Source organism: Coffea eugenioides, chromosome 2, assembly GCF_003713205.1.
Source record: "Coffea eugenioides isolate CCC68of chromosome 2, Ceug_1.0, whole genome shotgun sequence".
Taxonomy (NCBI): Eukaryota; Viridiplantae; Streptophyta; class Magnoliopsida; order Gentianales; family Rubiaceae; genus Coffea; species Coffea eugenioides.
This window is the reverse complement of record NC_040036.1, coordinates 14,077,071-14,098,792: the sequence shown is the minus strand read 5'-3', so window position 1 is coordinate 14,098,792 and position 21,722 is coordinate 14,077,071. Positions and strand designations below refer to the sequence as shown.

Genomic DNA, 21,722 nt, shown 5'->3' with positions numbered 1-21,722 from the left:
CCCTCAAGCTGTTATTTCTATCAAATCCGGTAAAATTAACAAAAGACATAAAGAAGAATAGAAATGGTAAAGATTAGAAGCAATGCATTGGTTAAGAAATTTAGAATGAATGACCAAATGAAAGGGAGGATAGACAATGAATTTAAAATGTTTAAATTTGTCCACTTGGCAAAGTAATTATCAAAATAAAACATAGTTTCTGAAGAGTGTTACGTATAAAAATACCGATTTTGGAATTGAAATTCAAAAGATAAACAAGAAATTAAGTTGATCCTTACAAAATGTACAAGAAAATAAACGAGAACCCAAAGGTACCATTAGAAAATTAAAGCTTATGCGCACGAAATACAATTTCAAATTGTGTTGAATATCTAATCTGATTCTATTTTGTAGCTCTATCCAAGTTTGTGAAGATAAACTTTTTCCTATTGAGATTGCTATTAAGCAATCAATATTTTTAACAAACTTTTTTAACTTGAACTACAGGGAGTTTTTTGTTATTGGAGTCTCCCTTTGGGGGAAAAAATGCGTTTCAGTTTTATTTGGTTGAATTGTGTCCTAGCAAGAAAATGGAGTACAGAAACTGAAACATGTATATGTATTAGCATTTGCAGAAGTACAGAAACTGCTAAAGAATGTGACAAAATGAACGACATTTTAGAGATCCAAATGGAAAGGATTCACCTGCCCAATCACGGAACTATGACAAAGGGTACATAATGCAATTAGATTTCTTAAAATGGTCTAATGTCAATGAGCTATGGGTTTTGGTTGCTGATGCTGATAGAAGTGGGGAGCTGCCTCCCTGAGCCAAGAAGGATCTATGGAGATGACATTCCGCATGTATTGGCGATCAGTTGAAACAAGTGAATTGTATATAACCCACTTCGGATTAACTCTGTAATTAATGATTCAAGAAAGAAAACAATGGAATTCAACTGTTAAACAGGTTAACACATTGAACTAATAAAAACGTATACTTGCTCCGAAAACAAAGGTCAAGAAAACTGAGCAACCCTACAAGAGAATATAAGCACTATTTGAGAGAAATCAGAAACATGTAAAAAGCTTGGAACTTTCCTTTCTGTATTTAGATCAGCTACAAGCCAGCACATTTTGCAACAAAGCTAGTTAATGACATAGAATGGGATATAACTTCCCAGTTTGGCTAACAGAAGCTGCAGAAAATGATAGGAGGGCTGAGGCCCTTTTTTGAAATTAACTCTTGTACTTTCAAGGGTTAATATATATATATATACCAATATTGATGTTGGTTGAAAAAAAATAAAAAAAGAAACATGTAAGCACGATATAAAAAGCTTGTTTAGCTCAATATAAGCACGTTATGTGTCGATGCATTAAGGAAAATTTCTAGAAAACAGAGCTTATTATTTGCCACAGAGGGAGAAATTTCCAATAATTCATTCTCAAGGGCATTCTTACCAACACTCTACAAGATAAGAAAATTTTCACATACATGTAACGAATACGCTGGAAGATATGCCTTCTTTATTAGTAAAAGGCTGCAAAGCTTTTTACTCATTTTCGCATGCATTAAACACTAAGACGGGAAAACTTCCATGAGTACAATTGGTCGTTAGTTATATAGAATAAAAACTAGGTCATTCTCCAAATTGCAGGCCCTTCCAAAGTGCAAAAATTTACTGATTCCAGAATTCTCCTAGACAAAGTAAATCACATCAAAGAGTTTTACTGACCTGAATAATACAGATGAAGGGTGGATATACACTTCTTGAGAAGTTCTCACAGTCTTGTACGTCCCATTATAGCTGTATGGCTGTTACCGAGGTATTCAATAGAGAAAAATAGTTAGTTCCCAGGAGAAAAATTATGAAAAATGAGTGTTTTTCCCCCAATAAAAAAAAAAAGAGCATTATTCCATTGAAGTTTCGTACTTCTAAGCGACAGGCATTGGCAAAAAATCCAGCAGTGATTGCCTTTCTTACAACCTGTAAAATGACCCAAAGAAAACAATGAATATTCAATCAAACAATGAAGTCAATAGCACAAGTTTACTTATCTACAACAGAAAACAGAAGTAATGCCAACAGAAAACTGCCTGACAATTCAGTCTCTATTTCCTCCATTTACATGTCAACTTTTAAGAGATATTCAATCAATTCCTCTCAAAGCTTGATCAGCAACATTATAGATACTTGTAACATTGAGGAATTCTGTAGATGTAAGAATAAATACCTAAACCTCTAAATATTGCCACTCTATGTGTTTACCATCAAATTTATAATCAAGCCAAAGTACAAGCAGTATATGAAAGGAATAACTAAATAAAGACTTTGTATCATTATTAAATTGCTGCATCTATTTCATCCCTATTAGCTGAGCAGAGGATGAGTCAAAATTGAATAGGTAAGGCTTCCAACTGTCTTGAAAATTCACTGAATGCTGGGAAAGACAATAATGCAGAAAGCAGTTTATCCAAGCAGGTTATTAAATGACCAACTGAACCTCTATCCTTGGAATCGATCAATCAAGTATTGCAAATTGACTTGCCTGTATGTCACCCTCACAAGATTTTAAAACTATGCCTAGCCTCTGAGCAATTCTTCTGAGTTGCTCTCTAACTTCCAAAGCCCTTTTCTGCAAAAGGATTGCCAAATATGTTAAAATAGAAGACAATTATACTAAGAACTCAAAAGCAATTAACAACTTCCATTCAAGAAAAACATATAAACGCTAACCACACATGGATAAAGTCCAAACACCTGTAGATAAGTTAGATTGACAAGTTTACCATGGCATTGTAATTTATGAAGTTCTTGTGGCACCACTTTGATGATTTATTAGACTGAATAAATCCTTTGTAGACATTCAAGAAGGTCACATGATCTCCCTGCAAAATATGCGAAGGTTCATGCTCTGCATTCACTTTATATATTGGAAGATAAGAAAAGGAAAGTAAACACATTTCTTATAAAAAGAGAGAGAGAGAGTAAAAAAAAAAAATTTCTTAAAAAAAAAAACAGAGAGAGAGAGAGAGAGCAACACTTCATCCACATATCATTCACTTAGTAAGTCAATCCTCACTTGGTTTATCAGATAACAAGGGACCTAGATGAGACTTCAGAAATTTAGAAACAAAATGCTAATCCTTCTGCAGATATACATAATCAAAATGCTAGGCTCACCCAAGTCCAGGAGAAAGCTAATATGTAAACACCGAAACTCCAACTAAGTCGTGTTTAACAGCTAAAAGGTGAAAGGTGAGAGAAAAAAAAATTTCTAACTAAAGCAACAAGAAACAGAAACCCATACTTCTTTGACCTTTGGGAGCTGCATTTCTAAGCCACAGTATCAAGTCATTCATGCTCTGGTAATACTCACATGCACCTTATGAATACAATGAAAAATCTATCAATGACCTAATACATTATTAACTTCCATCAAACGTGTTGAAATAGTATTTTTCGGAATGGTAACATTTTGCTACAATGTAAAAATGTTAAAAAGAGCAGATCAAGAAGAACCTCAGCAGCAGCAAATCTCAACTTGACTTCATCCAGTTCTTTTTCAGTTCCCCTAGCAGAAATCCAGATTGACTGCCAAAATAAAAAAGATAAAGATAAAGTTTGAAGATAAAAGAAGATAAATTAACTAACAAAAAAGATTATACTTCATATCAATTGCTCAAAAATGTGGTAAAAATAAAAAAGAATAACTAAAAACAGCCGAGGCCGCCTTGGTCTAGTGTCTAAGGTTAAAGCCCTGGGTTCAAATCCCCCTTCCCCCTCCCCACTTCTTAAATAAAAAAAAGTGAAACAGTAAGTTTTACCTGCATGGACAGAAGTGCAGCAATTGTAATGACTTCCTCAGAACAACCATACTGGTTAGAAGCTAAGATCGTCTTTGAGATCATTGGGTCCTACCAGAAACATGAAATTCATAATCAAAGAGCAAATTCAGTCGTTCCTGTCTCAACTAGACTTATACAAACAACAGTCTTCTAAAGCTAATCAAAATATTGCAAGACCAAATTAAAAATTTTTAGTCCTAACAACGTAAAGGAAGAATTAAAAAAATGCTTGATTGCAATTGGGCCAGAATACTACGGTTGAGGACCTGGGGTCAGTCCTGATCTAAACATTGCCAATGCTAGCCAAAGACCAAGCTCAACTGGGGCTAACCATCAAACCTTAGTTCCACTCAGGCTATAAAATATTCAATGAGATTGCCAATAAGTTCATGATTCACCAGCCAAAAACAAACAATTAACATTGAAAAAAAAAAAGCTCAAAATCATGTAAACAAAATGGCTCCAAGTCTTTGGTCAACTGATGAAATACGTTGTGGCAACCTGGCAGCATAGCATTTCTTTCTTACCAAGTTTCCCAAAGTTTAAGCACTGAATCATGGATTTAGTCTTTTCTAGGCATAAGTCAACAGGGTCAACAGGGTGAGGCTTCCAAAAATGGGAGGAAAGGGGTGGGAAAGCGGCTCCTTTCAACCAGATTACTAGCACATACAAACTTCTTCAAAGCTTAATTTTGGAACTAGATTTAAGGCTATTCTGTTAAACTGTATCTCATAACCTCATCCATTCAAAATGTGGCCATGAATCAGTTTGCAGTACTAGTATAGCTGTGGTCCTAAAGTTGAGATGTCTTACTGACACCTCATAGAGTCTAAAGTAATCTGAACTTAGTAAATTGCACTTTCTTCCAAACTGAATCTAAGCTTCAGAACAATAATAGTGTCTCCAGCAACTATCGTGTTTACAAGGTACATCAGGCCAATCCAGTGAAATGCAGAATCTCCAAAACTTGAGATCAATATAGAATCTGTTTTCCATCCAGTTTGAAACTCTGTAAAAAAAAAAAAAAAGGGTAACACAACTACTTTGTTGGCCCCTGTCTGCTTAATATAGACTTAGCCATACAAGCAGTCACAAATTATGGCAGCCCAACCACCAATCCAGTAATCTCTCATATAAACTAAGACAACAATTGCAAGGAAATGATAGAACTAGAAATGAAGGAACAGATTGAAAGAAAATGCATACATATTGAAAACACAATCTAAGCAAGATGGAATAACAGAAAAGTAGTAGTACAACAACTGGTACACAACCATCCGGATGAGAAAAAGTCAAACATCAACTCCATCTTTTGCTGAACTTATCACTTGCCACCATTATGTTCAGTACGCAAATTAAACATGAAATGAAGAGAAGCACTTATCCCAATGTAGGAAAACATATAATGCTGGCATCATTAAGGTTACAAAAAAAAAATGCAGCAAGGCCACATTGACAAGTAAATGACAGTTCGTAATTTGAAGAAATAGTACTTTTTAAGCACCAAGCACAACATACTTCAAAAGCACCAAGAAGCACCATTCAATAATTGGATAATTCTTTATATGGTTGCAAAAGTAAAACAACAATCAAAAGAGATATTAATATATTAGTGACGCGTAATAGCCCATGCTAAGCCCCCCATGAAAGATAGCTTTCACAAGAAGAAAAAGAAAGGGAAAACAAGATCTGAATTGAAAATAGTCCTGAATGGAGAATTGTAATAAATATCAAGTAAGGATTTTAACATGGTTAGACAAGAAGAACTGGGAACCCAATTACAGGTCAATAAACTCCTGCTTTATCTTATTTTCTTTATTGTTTCCACATCGTCTGAGAATGTTTCATTTATCCAAAGAACACATAGCAAGCATTTTCAATAATGAAGCAAACCTGCAAATCTACATTAACTCGAATTTGGTAATTTAACAATATGTATGCATCCCAAAGATTAAAATGCTGATGACAGTAGCATACCAAAGGAATCTCTGCAACTTGAAATCCATCAGGCGAGGTTAATTTGGCATCACTGTCAAGGACACCAAGAGAATATAGTACTTCTAGTGCTCTAATCATGGCCTCGGATGATGGAGATGCCAGCCAATCAAAACCCAAAATATTATCTATCCCTAAAGCCTTTAACTGCAACATTATATTAGACAAATGAGTACTTGAACATTTCCTATGAGCTTCAACAAGCAAATCCAAACCAGTATTAGAAAAGCAATATCATACTAGAGGACACTTTATCAAGGAAAATGATGTCAGATAAAGCAAACAGAACCAAAGAGATAAGTTCCAAATAAATTTTACCTTGAGAGAGTGACAACCACTAATGCTTTTGGACAATTATTATTCATTAAAAAAAAGTGATTATGAGAAAACTATAAACAGAAGAAAAATATTTTATACCAAAGCTTTTGAGAAGCAAAAGATGTTACAAAAAAGCATTATCAAGAAGCTGAGGCAGAGATATAACAGAAACAGCTCAGAGTACCTTCTAGCTTAATACAATCTGGCATTGACTTATTTATTCAAAAAGACCATGTCATCATGTTACCTACCATCCCAATGCACCAATTAAAAATTATCACACAAGCAGGTAAAGCATGGTTTGGTATCTTCCACCATTTTGTACAGGGAAACTGAGCATCCAAACTATTCAAGTTTCAACTATCATCTTATATCTGGTATTCCCAGTCTTCCATTATCATGCATGTAGCTATAGCAGGGGAGGGAAAGCTAACCATTCTATCACAAGTGCCATAGACTTCTAGTGGGTGCTTTCTCAACAGAAACGCACTGAAGCTACAAAAGTTCTCACAAAGAGAACAATTACAACCTCTAAACGATCTTAACAAAAAAAGGGATGGAAAGAACTTTACGTCTAATCCAAAAAATGCCAGCAAAGTTGAGCATGTAGCTCAAAAATTCTCAAACCAGATATCTTTTAACAGTATAATCACATGCACTCTACCTGAAGCATACCTGAATCACTGAGGACACAAGATTTGATCTCTGGATCTCTGGAATGCCCTCAGCAGACATCTCTTTGAGGAAGTATTGTTCTGTGTAGAGCCTGCTCAAGGCAACGACAGTAGCAAACTTTTTTTTGTAAATATAGAAGTTTAAGCCACATTAGATGAGGTGAAAGTTGAATCCCTGGTCTTCCTGTGTATTTTTACTTGGTAGAAAAGTATTGCACACTTGGAGGTTATGCAAAAAAATTGCACAGGAAGACCAACCATGCAAATCTAAATATAACAACTTAAACCACTGAAAACATCCTCCCTATAACATTGAAAGTCAGCCGCAAGAAATTTCTTTTCTTTTTTTTTTTTTTTTATATTGCTCCATTGAAGTCATATTCACCTTGAAAACAACCTATTCGGCTATTCCAATGCCTGAATAGCTATCTTGTAACAGATGCGAAACTATGATATCCAAAGGAAAATTTGGAAACATGTACTAAATCTTGGGGACTATTTGGAGTGACATGTTACTATATGCAAAAATGAATTTTGCGCAGATACAATGATCTTTCTTGATAATTTTAGCGAAGAGTTAACAGTAGATTTCTCCTAGATTGGTCTTTTGGGACACAATCTACCAAATTCCCCACCTAGAATCAATTGTTAAATTTCTAACAGTCTTCCAAGCAAGATGAGCAAGATAGATCTCCCCGCAATAGACCTAACAAAATGATCTTAAAGTAACCTGTACTGCTGCTCTTCATTCTTTCTGCTCATTAACTGAAAAAGAATACTAGAAGATCTTACATGCAGGTAGCTAAGAAAGCCAAAGTTTTTTTTTTCCTGAGTAAACAAAACCAGGAAGTTGTAAGAGTGAAACATTTTACCCAAGTGGTAGTCCTGATTAGTAGAATAACTTAGGAGGAAAAAAATTACAAGAAATTGCAACAAACATTTAAAAGAACTAGTGGAATAAAAGTGCAACATATAAAGTTTGCATTCCAGTCCAAACTATTTCACTTGTCAAACTGTAGGAGTGGAACACAATTGTGAAAGAAGTAGCTCTGTGGTGCACTGGAGTAGGAAGGCAAGGAACCCATCAGCCAAAATTTTGACACTGCAAACTCTAGATCTAGGTAGAGGGTTGAATATAAATGTGCAACATACAAAGAATTTAAATTCTAGACCTAACTATTTCACTTGTCAAACAATACGAGTGGAACACAAATATAAAAGTAGTAGCTATGCGCAACACGAGAGCAGGAGGAAAGCACCACATCAACCAAAGTTTTGACACCACCAGACTTTAGATCTTGAGAGAATGTTGAAGATACAGTAGTAAAACTGACAACCTAAATCCTGACCTGACTAACGTGTAATTAATTAATAATTTGACATCCAGTCATTTTAAACAGTCCTGAGACAAGAAAGTATTTCAGTAGTTGCTCTAGAATAGTTTGCACCTGTAGCACTTTCCTGGTCGAACTCTTCCAGCTCTACCAGCCCTTTGTCGAGCAGATGCCTTGGATATGGGTGCCACTATGAGACTCTCAATATCCGTAATCTGTAGTAAAATGACAATAAGATGTGACCCATCAATCACATATTTTAAGCTGCTCATGGGAATGCTGCAAGTGAGGAAATTTCCCAGTCCTAGTAAGAGCTTAACAAATATAAGCTTCAAAAAGGAAGAAAAAGTTCTAATAAGAAAATCAATTTCGATGCATTCAAAAGCAGCAAGAATCAAAAAAATAAACCTAACATTTCAAACTCAAGCTCATTATGCTTGTTAAAGACAGGCTATTAAAACATTGTAACATAGGATATACTCTGGCTTACAACATGAGTCTTCACGTAATAGAAGCAAATGCTCATGCTCAGGAATATGGACTTTTCCCAATCATGACAGATATAGGTAGACAAAAACCTTAAAAAGTAATCAAATAGCAAATCCAAATCAGACATGTAGAACTATAAAGAAAATTACAATTCCATTAACAACGTGCACCAGGGGGAGGGGGAAAAAAACGAAGTGCTAGCAGTGGTACTCCAAATGTTAAAAAGAGGAGAGCCAACAGCATACCGGGTTGTAGAACCGTTGCTTTGAGAATCCACTGTCAACAACATACACAATACCCTGAATAAAAAATAAAGTAAAAAACAAATTAAATTGATGGAAACTTGTTAGTTTAACTCGATGATATGATAGTCATAAACATTTTTTTGCCGCCTAATCACCTCCAAAGTCAATGATGTCTCTGCAATGTTTGTTGATATCACCACCTTTCTCTTTCCTCTGGGAGTTGGAGAAAACACAAGATCCTAAAATTAAAGCAGCGTACACATTCATAGGTTGACTAAGAAGAAGGAAAAGATATCTAACAAATACCAAATTATTAGAACTGACCTGGTCCGCCCGTGGCAATCCTGAATAGAGAGGCAATATTATCAATCCTGCTAGTCAATTGAGCAAATAAACATGAGAACTAAGAACTGATGAAACTTGAAAAGTAACGAAAATTAGTTTTATGATTCTACAAAGCTTGATTTGTATTATCACCAATTCTTTCGGAACACATACTAGGTGAAGGGGCATGATAAATCACGTAGTGTGTGTTTGGATTACAAGATTTAAAAAAAAAAAATTTCAAATTTTGTTTTGCTTGCATCATACACTCAATTTCCAACCACCTTTTTATCTCACATACATCACATCACAAAAAGTACTACAGTAATAAATATTTCAAATAACCTCCTATCCAAACAAACCCATTATTTTTCTCCAGCTGACTGGAGGCATGTGCCAAGATTTTTGTTCGATCGATGAAATTCCTTTTCCAGAAAGAATAGGCAAAATAGAGTAAAACAATCTAGTTCACATGGTTTGCCTCAATTAACTTTCAGTTTCAACTTTGTAAAACCAAATTTATGCAGTTATAGTTTTGAACAACAAACTTAACAGAGTTTATGAATACTAAGTTCATCAAAATAAAGACTTTAAAGGTGCAATGAAAGATTTTCTCTATTAGCATGTTCTCACCTTTATAATCATAGCGGTCAATTAATGAGAAATCTAATATGAAAATAATCGCCACAATGAAATTACAACCTGAGGAAGGACAATAAGGAAAACCTATTCTCTAATAATCTACCAGATAATATATTACTTTGCACGTAGATAACCAAACTACCAGATCTAAAAAGCAACTTAAGTATCAACAACTTAAACTAAACGATATTCACAATTAATTTGTAAACAAATTAAAAGAATGCAATAGAATCTGAGACCATATATTTCATGCTTATCTTATATACGACACAGATGTCATGGCTTTGTAGCCTGTCTTGTCTCAGATTAAATAAAAGGCTTTAAGTCAGAAGTAAATTAGCATGAGCTGAAAAGCTACAAGCTTAAGCCTTTCCCCTAAAATGGATCCAGAAATCTCTAAATTACATTCCCTACGGAGGAACTCCATGTTAGAACTAGAATGAAAGTTGCATTGTTTAAATAGACTACTTTCTAGTATTGCAAGTCAGAAGTAAATTAGCATGAGACCAAAAGCTACAAGCTTAAGCTTTTCCCCTAAAGTGGATTCCAGAAATCTAAATTAGGTCCCCTAGTGAGGAACTCCATGGCAGAACTAGAATGAAAGTAGCATTGTTAAAAGACTACTTTCCAGCATTGCAAGTTTGGACCCCTCTTCGTAAACATATTAGCAGCTGAATGAATCTTTCACTCAGAATTTCAATTGATTCTCTATGTGTAACATTTGGAAAGGAAGCAATTCCTACCATGGAATGACAATTTTCATTTGATGGGTCTTTAAGGTTAATGAGTACAGAGATCTTTCAGAGTCAAAAAGATTGCGATTGTGTTTTCAGACTGCGTGGTCATTTTTCATGCAATTCCATCCCTGGGTGGAATTTCATCTTCTTGTTTTCTCAAATTCACATCAAGAGGGGAGTTGTTATGGTCCTAAGGATCTTTGTTGGCCCACATAAAATAAAGGTCTCAAGTTCATTGCTCAATGATCAAGCATGGTCCAGAAAACTTGATACTAGAAAGTTAGCTCAAAGATGGCATTTCATCTCATGTCTCAAGCGCAATGCTTCTTGAGGGGACCAATTTGACATTTGCTCCCAATAATAACATCCCTACCCTCTTTCAAGGAGAATCCAGTAACTACTTAACCCTTCAAACGCAGCTTAAAATTGTAGAAGAATTTAAAATGCTTCAAATGCAACTTAAAATTGTAGAAGAATTTATCTTCGCTATTTCCCAATTTGCAAAATCACAAATCACTACTTCCTGCAACAAATGCAACAGAAAGAAGAGGTAGAAACATAACATATTACAGGGAACACAAACCAGTGAAAAGACTTTCAAAAGATTATACTGATAATTCATTTTTTGCTTCTCTTTGTCTACCTTTTTCCCTCTTTTACCAATGAAACAATTACCTAGTAAGTCTACTTTCTACTAAATATTCCAATGACAGATTTCACCACTTCAACCAAAAACTTCAAAGTCAAAACTTTAGATGGCAACTTTAAAGTCACAGTTTTAGACAGCAACTTTAAACTCGCAATTTGAGAGGGTGACTTTTGGTTACTTGTCTTAGTCACCCTTTTTTCTTTAGTTTCTTTATACTAAAGTTACCCTTTTAAATGACCACTTTAAAGTCACCATCTTAGATGAGACTATGTAGTTGCCATCTGAGATGGGACTCTGAAATTGCTGTTTAAAGTAGAGAAATAAAATCTCTACTCTGGAAAATCCCAAAAATTTTGGACTACTTTCCGAGTTTCTAATAAAAATTGGATTGTTTAGGTAATTGATCCCAGCTTTTTAACCTTTATATAGCATGCAATAAAAACAATCCAACTTCCAACTGTTATTCTTTCCCAAATCAATAAAGTGATGAAAAAACAGATGCAAACTACCTTGATTTCGACCATTTCGAGATTCCTCTGAAAGCAACTGTACCGCAGCATCAATATCATCTTGACCCGTGAGGAACATGAGGATATCACCCATCGCCTCCTGGAGAACACAAATGTATAGGTGCATAAACAATTACTTCGTACATGATGATTAGTGGTAAATTGTGTTATGCACCAATGAAATGCCAAAGAGTGGTGGCTAACAATAAATTGTAAGAAAACATTAATGCTTCCAAGATTCAGGAGACAAATGCAAACAAAAGCCAAACCATGAACAGTAAGTATTGACAGTAAAGGGCACTATTTATATTAAGGAAAAAACACAAATGCAGAGGTTCTGGGACAGCTACCAAAGGATATAGGAGTAGGGAAAATGACGCAACTAATGTGCAAATACCTGCACTTTTATCAAATTTAAACATCTAAAAAATATCATACTCTCCCTTTGTAAGATTTAAGCTAAAGGATTGGAAAAAAGAGATGCCGCTTTTTCACCTCTATTCTTCATTCATTTCTCTACATGAAGAGATCAGACATCCTATCATCATCCATGGCAGCCATTAGGATGCGATCTATGAAGGATAGGAGAATGAAACCAAAAGACAGGAAAAGTAAACCAAAAGCGCCCAAATACACCCAAATGGTAAGCCACACGGCTTACATTTATAATTCACCTCAAACTAATTTCCATGTATATTCAACTGAGAGGATCACAGAAACAAATCCAAGACGGTTCTTCCAATTGCAATCTTATTATAAGGAAAATTTGCCAAACCAACCACATACATCACAAATATCTAGTTGATAAATCGGCTGTGCCAACACATAATCAGCCACCCCAATATTGTCATTTTCTGTGAACTTCAATACCTGATCATGAATTGACAACACTGTCGAAACAGCCGCCTGAAGATAATCCGGAACAGGATCCTCAACATAGAAGATTTCCACATTAAATCCTCTTCCCTGTAAGTAATGAAAAATTAACAACATAAAACAGTCAATCAAGCTGTTTAGAGTACTTCCAATATCATGACCAACATTTATGATACTAAGAAACAAGAATCTTCATAGTATGAATTGATTTATAAAATTAGTATCTCTTACCTCAACTGACAGGATGGCAGGTTCTGCATTTGGTCCATGGTCCTCAGTCTGTAGCGCTTGACGCCTTTTACTGGATTTATCAGTACACATTCAAAATTGACATAGATTCTTAGAGAACAATCAACTAGTGCAATTCCAAACACCAACATCAACTATGATCAGTTAAACACAATGATATCAAAAGGAAATTTTTATGTAAGATCAGATGATGAACCACATAAGGAAAGTAGGTAAATATAGGAAGACCAAACAAGGTTGGAGTTATTTCAAAATTTACATAAGATTTAGCACACATGGAAATTCAGATTAGGAGGCAACAGGTTGAAATTATTCCACTTACTCATCATTTACAGACTAGGTAAGCAGAGGTTCATCAACTACAATCACATGACAGCATCTGGAAGCTTATTTCATTTGCAATCAACTTAACTAATCATTGTCACATAGAATCTAGACCTGAAAGGCACCACTAAACCAGATTCACCACCAACAAACAAACAACCAACTCAATAAGTATAACATAAAATTGAGGCAGGCTACCATGATTATAACTTTCTTACTCCATTATACCACCAACAAATGAGACAAAACAGTTAAGAAATGACCTTCAGTCTTATGTATAAACAGAGTTTCATCTGAAAAGACATTATTGTTAAAATATCCACAGAGCCAATTAAGCTTGTATACAACAGATGTTCATTCAGCAAATAAAGCCTCAATATCTTTGTCTATGAATACCACCACTAGCATATTCTATCAATCCTTCCTAACACTCTATTTGCAATTTCCTTTAGATCTGTCCTGCCATTAGGTAGAAGTTGAACTCTGTCCCAAGGGTATAACGTTACAGGAAGCTCCTCCTGCTTCTTTTAAGAAAGAGCTCCAATAATTTGCATCATGTCATATTAAAACTACAATGACTACACATAAATTTTGAGCTTTCAAATCTTATTCAAGTATTAAATGACAAGGCGCAAGTACGACATAAGCTATCTATCACAATAGAGAAAATACCAGAAAGAGAATGAACAGGCAGATGAACACTAATGGAAAATTAAAGCTTCTAAATAGACAATATTGGCATTAAACTACTCTTGTTTTACAATCTGGTTGCTTTAGAGGTATCTTCACTTTAAACAGAATATGCATGTGTGCACCTATCTAATGCTGACAGCAAAGCTACAAGACAAGAACCTGGGAGAGAAAAAAGAAGATATCTTTTTTGCTTCAATAGTTGCTGATGATATGATAAGACGCAGTTCTGGCCGGCGTCGTTGAATCTGCATTTTCGAAATATTAGCCTCACATTTGTACAAAACCATGAAGCATACTGAATTAATGATTCAGAATATATACCTTCTTTAAGAGACCTAATAAAATGTCAGTTGAAAGAGATCTTTCATGAGCTTCATCAACCATTATGACACTGTCTCATCAAAAGTCATGCACATATGTAAGCAACTAATTGCTACATACCTAGAAAAGACATTATACAGACATCAATTTTGACATTTACAAGACAAGAAACACAAGGCATCCTTATATTAGAGTGATTGGGTTCGATCAATTATTTTCTACATCCATGTGAGAGAACTAGAGGACATGCAGGCAGGTAACACTACATCGACTGGCTTAAATTGCAAATATATCAGAGAACTAAGATTCAGTAAAAACCAGTTCACGTGCAGACTACAAAACAAAGTGCAAAACAATGCTACCATAAAATTGCAAATTCAACAATGAGATCCTCAAGCAACACAATTTCACATGGAAGAATCTAAGAGAACATAATGTATATCTCAGTAGTTTATCAAAGTACCAAACCCATCTAGTTACTCGTCTCTCATGACAACTAGCATATATAGTTCTAAAAATCTCCTTATTTCTTATTTCCCAAACATAACATATGAAACAAAGTCAGTGTAAGATCTCATATCCTCTTTTTTTTTTCATGCCTTCTATGCACTATACACGACCACACTTGGTGAATGTGGAATAAGCAAGGGAACCTAGAAGCATGTCATTACTTCTAACCCATTGAATGAACCCCAGAAACCACTAGTTCATAAATACCAAAACATCACATAAAATGCATACATGGGAACCAAATGAGTTAATCAAAATAATCCACAAAGATAAACGCTGCAAACAGAGAGAGAATCTATGAGGAAGGGCGTTATCATCAAAGGGAGGCAGGAGAGATGATGAACTTTGATGAATGATTAGTACATTGATACCTATACTTGCTCAAGAGAGGATCATCCATCATTTCTCTCAGCAATACTCCATCTGTAAGAAACTTGATCCTTGTTAAGTCCTGTGCTGCCAGGGTGGTTAAACAAAGCAATTAAGTACAGAAGTGTGTGTTTGGAAGAAAATAATCATGAGAAAGGGAAAGGCACCAGTGATAAGGGTTATAGGGTATTATTGTTGATAATCTACAATAATACTAATCAACCAAATGTTGTCAAGGTATAACATAAGAATCTTACAGTATTTGTGACATCCTCAAACCGAATTGTATAACCAACTTCTTCACCAAGTTTGACACCCATCTCTTCAGCGACTCTTGATGCCACTGACTGCATATGTCATAACCTCAATCATGTGGTGCATGATTATAAGCTTCTAATATAAGACAAGTACAACGGAAGCATCCAATCTAAAAAGGGAAAAAATTAAAGCTGCAGCAGGCAATATCTGACTTCAAGTTGTCAGCATGAAGATAAGCCGGAAATCATAAATTCACAAAAAAAAAAAAAATCCTTAATCATGGAAAACTAAGTGAAATTTTACGACAACTTAATAGAATTCAGAATTTTAGAGTTATCAAAATCTGCCATATCCTCACACTATATAACTTTACTTCTGCCAAGCAATTTTGCAACAAGGTGGTAACTAGATCGGAATTGTTAGCATCTTAATGTACACATGATTAAACTGAAAGCAACCTGAGAATCATTACAAGACAAGCAGTTTTCTTTCCTACACTGACACACCAAATTCTCTGGCAAGACTACCAAAACCACAATAGTCCTACATTAAACAATTTTGGGGGAAAAAGTTGCATCAAGTTATTTCCCGGAAATTACACTTTATTTCACCCCAAACAAAGGAGGAGAAGAAGAAGTTACAGATTTAGCAAACTCACATCCCACATACATCATGCGAAAGCACTTGGAGACATGTCCAACTCAAAAATGATCTTATATGTACTAATATAACTTTTCAAATGTAGGCTTCCCAAGATTCACACATGGAGAGAAACAATCCACTATAAACATATGTACAGATGTACATGGAGATGCAGAGAGAGAGAGAGAGAGAGAGAGAGTTTTAAAAATTTGACAATCAGGCAAAAGAACATATACTGGGATGTGCATGTGTAGGTGAATCACGACAAAAAATAAACCTGTACAGCAAGTCTTCTTGGTTGAGTACAAGCTATAATGCGCCCCCCTTCTGCCCAACCAGCTTCTTTCAAGAACTGCAGGCAATTAGAGCAACAACCATAGTCATGAAACTTAACATAGCCCAGAAAGGAATAGAGAAATCAATCTCGATGATTTAAACTCAGTTAGCCCATTCAAGAATTCACAATATACACTCTGCATTAAACAAAGCAAGCACGAGAATAGGAACATAAATACGTAAAAACAGAGAGAAGGGTTAGGCGAGCCTAAAAATTGTACCTGAGGAATCTGAGTGGTCTTACCACTACCAGTTTCCCCAACAATAATGGCGGTGGCATGAGTCTCCACTAAATAAAGAATAGCGGTTCTGTACTTGTACACTGGTAGCCTCTGCCTCTGTTTCTCTACACTCGCAAAGCCGTATCTGTAATATCAACATCTCTTAAGGTTACATCAATTCAAGACCCATACTCTCTTTCGGAAGCCCCCCGCAATAATTCAAGGAAAAATACACTCCCACTCCCAAACATCGACTTGTCAACAGCATATTACAACTCTCAAGAATCAAGAACCATTCTCAGAATTCCATGTCTTTGGCTTCAATACTATCGTAATGACCAACAGTTCAAACGTAAACTTCCCATTACCACTGTACGACTACAACTTCTATAATTCAAGAAACATATTATCACTTTAACAGGTCAACAAATAATATCAAAGAAAATCCCATGCCTTTTATTTCAATAATCAATATGGCAATGATTCAGGTAAAGTTATTCAGGTACATTTCCATATTTACGGTTTCCACACATTCAAGAAACACATTTTCTTAGCAACCCTCATCTTTGGCTTACATCATTACAACATCTAATTTCAAGAAAACATACTTTCTTGGCATCACATACTACCCATATTAAATCAAGAAACTTCAGTGACCATATAAAATCAAGAAGCGTTAGTGGAGCAAGTAATTCAAGAAAATTTAAGAACCATGCTCACTTTGCTATATAAGTTATTTCTTGGCATCACATGCTGCCCATACTAAATCAAGAAACTTCAGTGAGCATATAAAATCAAGAAGCGTTAGTGGAGCAAGTAATTCAAGAAAATTTAAGAACCATGCTTACTTTGCTATATGAGTTATTTCAACTAATGATTACCACTATAAATTGAAACCAAAAAACATTTTTTTTAAAAAAAAGGTTAGCAAGGAAGTACCCAGAGGAGGAGGAAGATAGGGCGGATGTGGAATAGAAAAGAACACCGCCTTCTTCGTCGTCGATGAGGCGAGGCCTCTCCGTTCCCGGTTTCCAGAACTGTGACATATTTTCATTCAGGGGTTTTGGGTTTTAGCAGTGCAGGAACGAGGAAACTACGGGATGGAACTGATTTAATGTTAAAGAGATCCGGTCGGGGTTGTAAGTACCCGGTCCGGGCCGGTGTATTTTATTGGTGCTTCTCTTTTTTTTTCTAGTCAGCAGAATGACTTTTGCATTTTACTAAACTTAATCCACAGGAAACCACAAAAGCCGGCAACTTTTGTGGTTCCTGAGGAGCCTAATAAACTACCCAAATCCCCCTCCTAATAAACTTATTGGTGCTTCTCGGTGCGGTAAATATCGTGCATTGTATATCTTTTCTAGACTTTTGACCCAAAAAAATTATTTATATATATATATATATATGTTACTCCACACTAGATAAACCAAATTAGTCTATGCGCGAATTTAATTTCATCATGTAAGAGGTCATTCGAGCTTAGGTTGACTAGTAACTAGTAGCTCGCCAACTCATGAAATTAAATTCAAATAGCATTTTATATTTGATGACATTCAAGTTCGATAAAAATTTGTTCAAACTTAGTTTGACAAATAAATAAATAAAATTTTAAATTTATTAAAATAATCAAATAAATTTGAACAGTTGAGTGTAGTGTTCGACCTGATTAGGATCGTTTGAAGTTTGAACCCCTACTCTTAAACAAGAAAAATTACGATAGCATAGTGGAAAATGCATCATAACTATCCAACAAAAGGATCAAATTGTAGTTTTGTAAAATGAAAAAGTTTTTTCTTCCTAAATTCAAATTGGAAGAATGCGATTGAGTGACAGCTGGGCAAAAAAAATGCTAGGTAATTTTTTTGTTGCTTTAGCATATTGTAGATTGGTAATTCATCCAAAAGGGAAAAAAATTAGTAAAATGAATTTAAAGAAGGAAGGAGAGAAAGAAGAAAAGGAAAATAGCACAAATTTTCTCTAAATTCCCAAATTTGTTGGGAGTTTGGCGGAAAAAATTATATGTTTTTAAGTTTATTATATGTACTTTTAGTGTTTTGTTCTTTTGAATTTTATAACTATTACATCTTACTTTTCTATTTCTCTATGCCATCGGAAATAAAAATTATTTCCTAATTTTTCATTCACCCTTTTATCCCTCTTTCTACTTTCTATCTCAACTACAAACCCTTAACCAATGACATAAATTCTCATTTGTCTTCTTTTCTCATCAAAAATTTCCATTGAAATTTTGACAAATTTTGTTTCATATAATGTATTGCTCGTAACTCATCTCTTTACCTTTGGTTACTAAGAGGAGCAACGAGGCTTACATTAGCTTGAGTTTGGCTCATTAAATAAAAATAGCCAACCCAACCCAATCCATCCACTCCGCCTAGGGACATAATGGGTTTGTTTGGATAGAGGATTATTTGCCAAAATTTATTTGGTTACATTATCATTACAATTTCTAACACACCTTTTTATCTCACATACATCACATCACAAAAAGTGTTTCAGTAAAAATATCTCAAATAATTTACAATCCAAACAGAGCCAATGTTTTACTTGAATGCAAATTGGACTAAATTTGGCCTAAATTTAAAATTTCATTCAAATACGAGTTGAGCCAAGTTAGGCTTAACCTAAAAAAGACCTAACCATTTAAATAAACTTAAATATATGTAACAAATAATTAATAAGTTTAATATTAGTAAAATTTTATAAAAAGAATTATGTATTTGTTAGTAATGGAGTTGTCTTAATCCACTAACTCTTTTATCCTTTTCAAAACACAGTTCAAAACACTCTTATTGTGCATCTAACCATTCAAATTTCGATGTCTTGATTCTTTGTCAAAAAAAAAAAAAATCCGATTCATCACATATTCTATGCTGTTATTTGGAGTCAACACTCATAAAATTAGATTACAGATTGGATTGACTCCTCACATTTAAGTAATCGCACTACATGGCACATTTATCGATAATGGCATTCCAGATTTGGCATTAAAACTCAAAATTCTATTTCTCTCCTGTCGTCCATTCGGTATCTGACACTTGACAAACCTTCCCCACTCCAAATCCCAATCAATACAGGAGGTCCTTGGCGATTCCATTTCCCAAAAATGGTTGAGTTCAGATGCCAGCAAAAATTTCACTTGTGCCATCATAACAAATAGGGTAGGCAGCTTGTACAACAAGAGAATATGTAACAAAGCAGCCTTTCAAGTTTCAGCTTCTGCTCCCGTCCAGCAGAGCAATTTTGCCTGCTTGCTACCTTCAAAAGCGTCCTGTTCTTTCTTGTCCTCGACTCCCATTCAAACCTTTCTGACCACAGGCTTTGGCATGAATCGAACTGCTCCGTATTAAAGGCTCCTTAATCCCGCTGCACAAGAGCAGAAACAAGGGAAAAAAAAGACGCTCAAAAACTTTACCATTGCCCTGTTGCCCTGTTGGTTTTCGCTTTCCTTCCTCCACTTTTGCTCCTAAACCTTACAGCTTGCAGAAAGTTTCTCAAATGGCGAGGCTGAGAGCCAGGAAGCCACAGAGGGATGCTCCTATTCTTAAAGCCAAAAAACGCAAGAAACCCAAACGCCAAAGAGAAGTCCTTAAAACTAATAATAAGCCAGCTTCTTCTTTGCTCCGATCATCAGACGACCATGAGCAGAATCTTGAGTCCCATCAAAAGCCTTGTTTAGACATCACACTTCCATCACAAATTCTCAGTGATTTTGATCCGAAGAGTTTCTCAAAGGCACAGCCCATACAATCCATGCCTTCATCTCCTAAAACTCTTTCTCATCTTGCCATTGTCCCGTTCAACAATCCCAGCTTGAAAGCTGGCACAGTTTCTTCACGGAAGAAGGGAAAGAGCCTAATGACGTGTCACTGGAACAAGAAAAAGATGGAAACTTTGACAAAGCATTTCAACCCCATCCCATTTTCACCCAAAAGAGTGCCGTCTTTAGATATTGCAAGCCACCAAAGTTTGCTCTCAACTTTAGGCCTGTGGGATTTTTTCCATCTTGATTTTGACCAGGAACTCCGAACAGACTTGATAAAAGAGCTCGTTGTGTTCTACAACTCGAAGAGGCATCCGTACTGTAAAAGCTATGTGAATGGTATGTCAATAACCCTCAGCCGTGGAGCACTGGCGAAAGCTCTGCATTTGCCGCTTAAGAGCCGAAGTCGCCGAAGTCTTGTTGCAAAAGGAGGTGGCGAAGACGGGTTATTAATGCTTTCCGAGGAGGAGGGTCTGTTTCTTGAAGAGATCGTTTGGGGTTGGCTGGTTTTGCAGGATGATGGCTCTATGGTGATAGAGGAGGTTTTAAAGTTTACGAGGTGTGTTAGAGAGAGAATGCTTGAGGAGGTCGATTGGGCAGGGTTGATTTGGTTTATGGTGGAAAGAGAGTTGTCAAAAGGGCAGGATTTGGTTAACTGTTATTATGCCTCTCATATGCAAATTTTGTTGAAGCATCAGCTGCCTAAGTTGTTTGAGAGTGAGGATGTTGAGAACGTTATTGGAGAGGAAGCACATTTGCTAGATGTGCCTGTTGAGAATGTTTTGGGCGAGGAATCAAATTTGCTAGATTTGCAGATGGTTGACGTGGAGGACTCGAGAAATGTTGACAAACAGGTGATTTTCTTTGATGAAGAGTTCAGTAAAGAGAGTGTTGCTAGCGTTGTAAAAGATGCATGGATTACTGAAATTGGGCAGGAAGATGAAAATATTTTGGTGAAGTGTTACAAGAGGAGGACCCAATACTTGGAGAAGTGCAGGAAGGAGAGAAAATTATGCATGGTAGATGATGTGGGGAATACTATTGCTGCACGTGATTGTGAGGGGGAAGAAATAGAGAACCAGCAGAATGATGTTTATCTATTGGATGGAGAATTTGGAAATGAGCAGCAAATTAAAGGCGTAAATCATGATCAGCATGAATATGAACTGCAGAGCATGAATGAGGAAGACGAGAAAGTAGGTGAAAATGCAGATGAGTTAAAGGGTGATGAAATGGATCATCAGCAAGGCAATTTGAGTTGTATGCCTGCCAATGAGAGAAAGGACCTAGAATCCAGTAGTTATGTTGGCATGTTGAAAAATCTGGACAAAGCTAAAGTGTCAACTGAAATTGTATCCAGTGGAATGGATCATTTGAATTGGCGAGAAAGAGAC

At 35.6% G+C, this 21,722-nt stretch overlaps 1 protein-coding gene across 3 annotated transcripts; it reads right to left on the bottom strand.

The window, feature by feature from the left end:
* Positions 1 to 572: 572 nt before the first annotated feature.
* Positions 573 to 17,613, bottom strand: LOC113760524 (probable pre-mRNA-splicing factor ATP-dependent RNA helicase DEAH9). Of its 3 annotated transcripts, none has more exons than XM_027303138.1 (23): positions 17,487 to 17,613; positions 16,548 to 16,692; positions 16,268 to 16,342; positions 15,348 to 15,437; positions 15,093 to 15,172; positions 14,212 to 14,281; positions 14,050 to 14,135; positions 12,856 to 12,925; positions 12,619 to 12,714; positions 11,749 to 11,848; positions 9,212 to 9,258; positions 9,043 to 9,126; positions 8,888 to 8,941; positions 8,268 to 8,368; positions 6,821 to 6,911; positions 5,810 to 5,974; positions 3,812 to 3,901; positions 3,507 to 3,578; positions 2,774 to 2,872; positions 2,533 to 2,619; positions 1,917 to 1,970; positions 1,719 to 1,798; positions 573 to 898 (listed from the first exon to the last, which is right to left on the bottom strand). In XM_027303138.1, the coding sequence occupies exons 1-23, from the start codon at positions 17,591 to 17,593 to the stop codon at positions 751 to 753; spliced, it is 2,091 nt and encodes a 696-aa protein (XP_027158939.1). In that variant the 5' UTR covers positions 17,594 to 17,613; the 3' UTR covers positions 573 to 750. The 3 variants fall into 3 exon arrangements, with proteins under 3 accessions (XP_027158939.1, XP_027158940.1, XP_027158941.1); XM_027303139.1 differs by having other exon boundaries at positions 9,212 to 9,231; XM_027303140.1 differs by lacking the exon at positions 5,810 to 5,974.
* Positions 17,614 to 21,722: the final 4,109 nt, after the last annotated feature.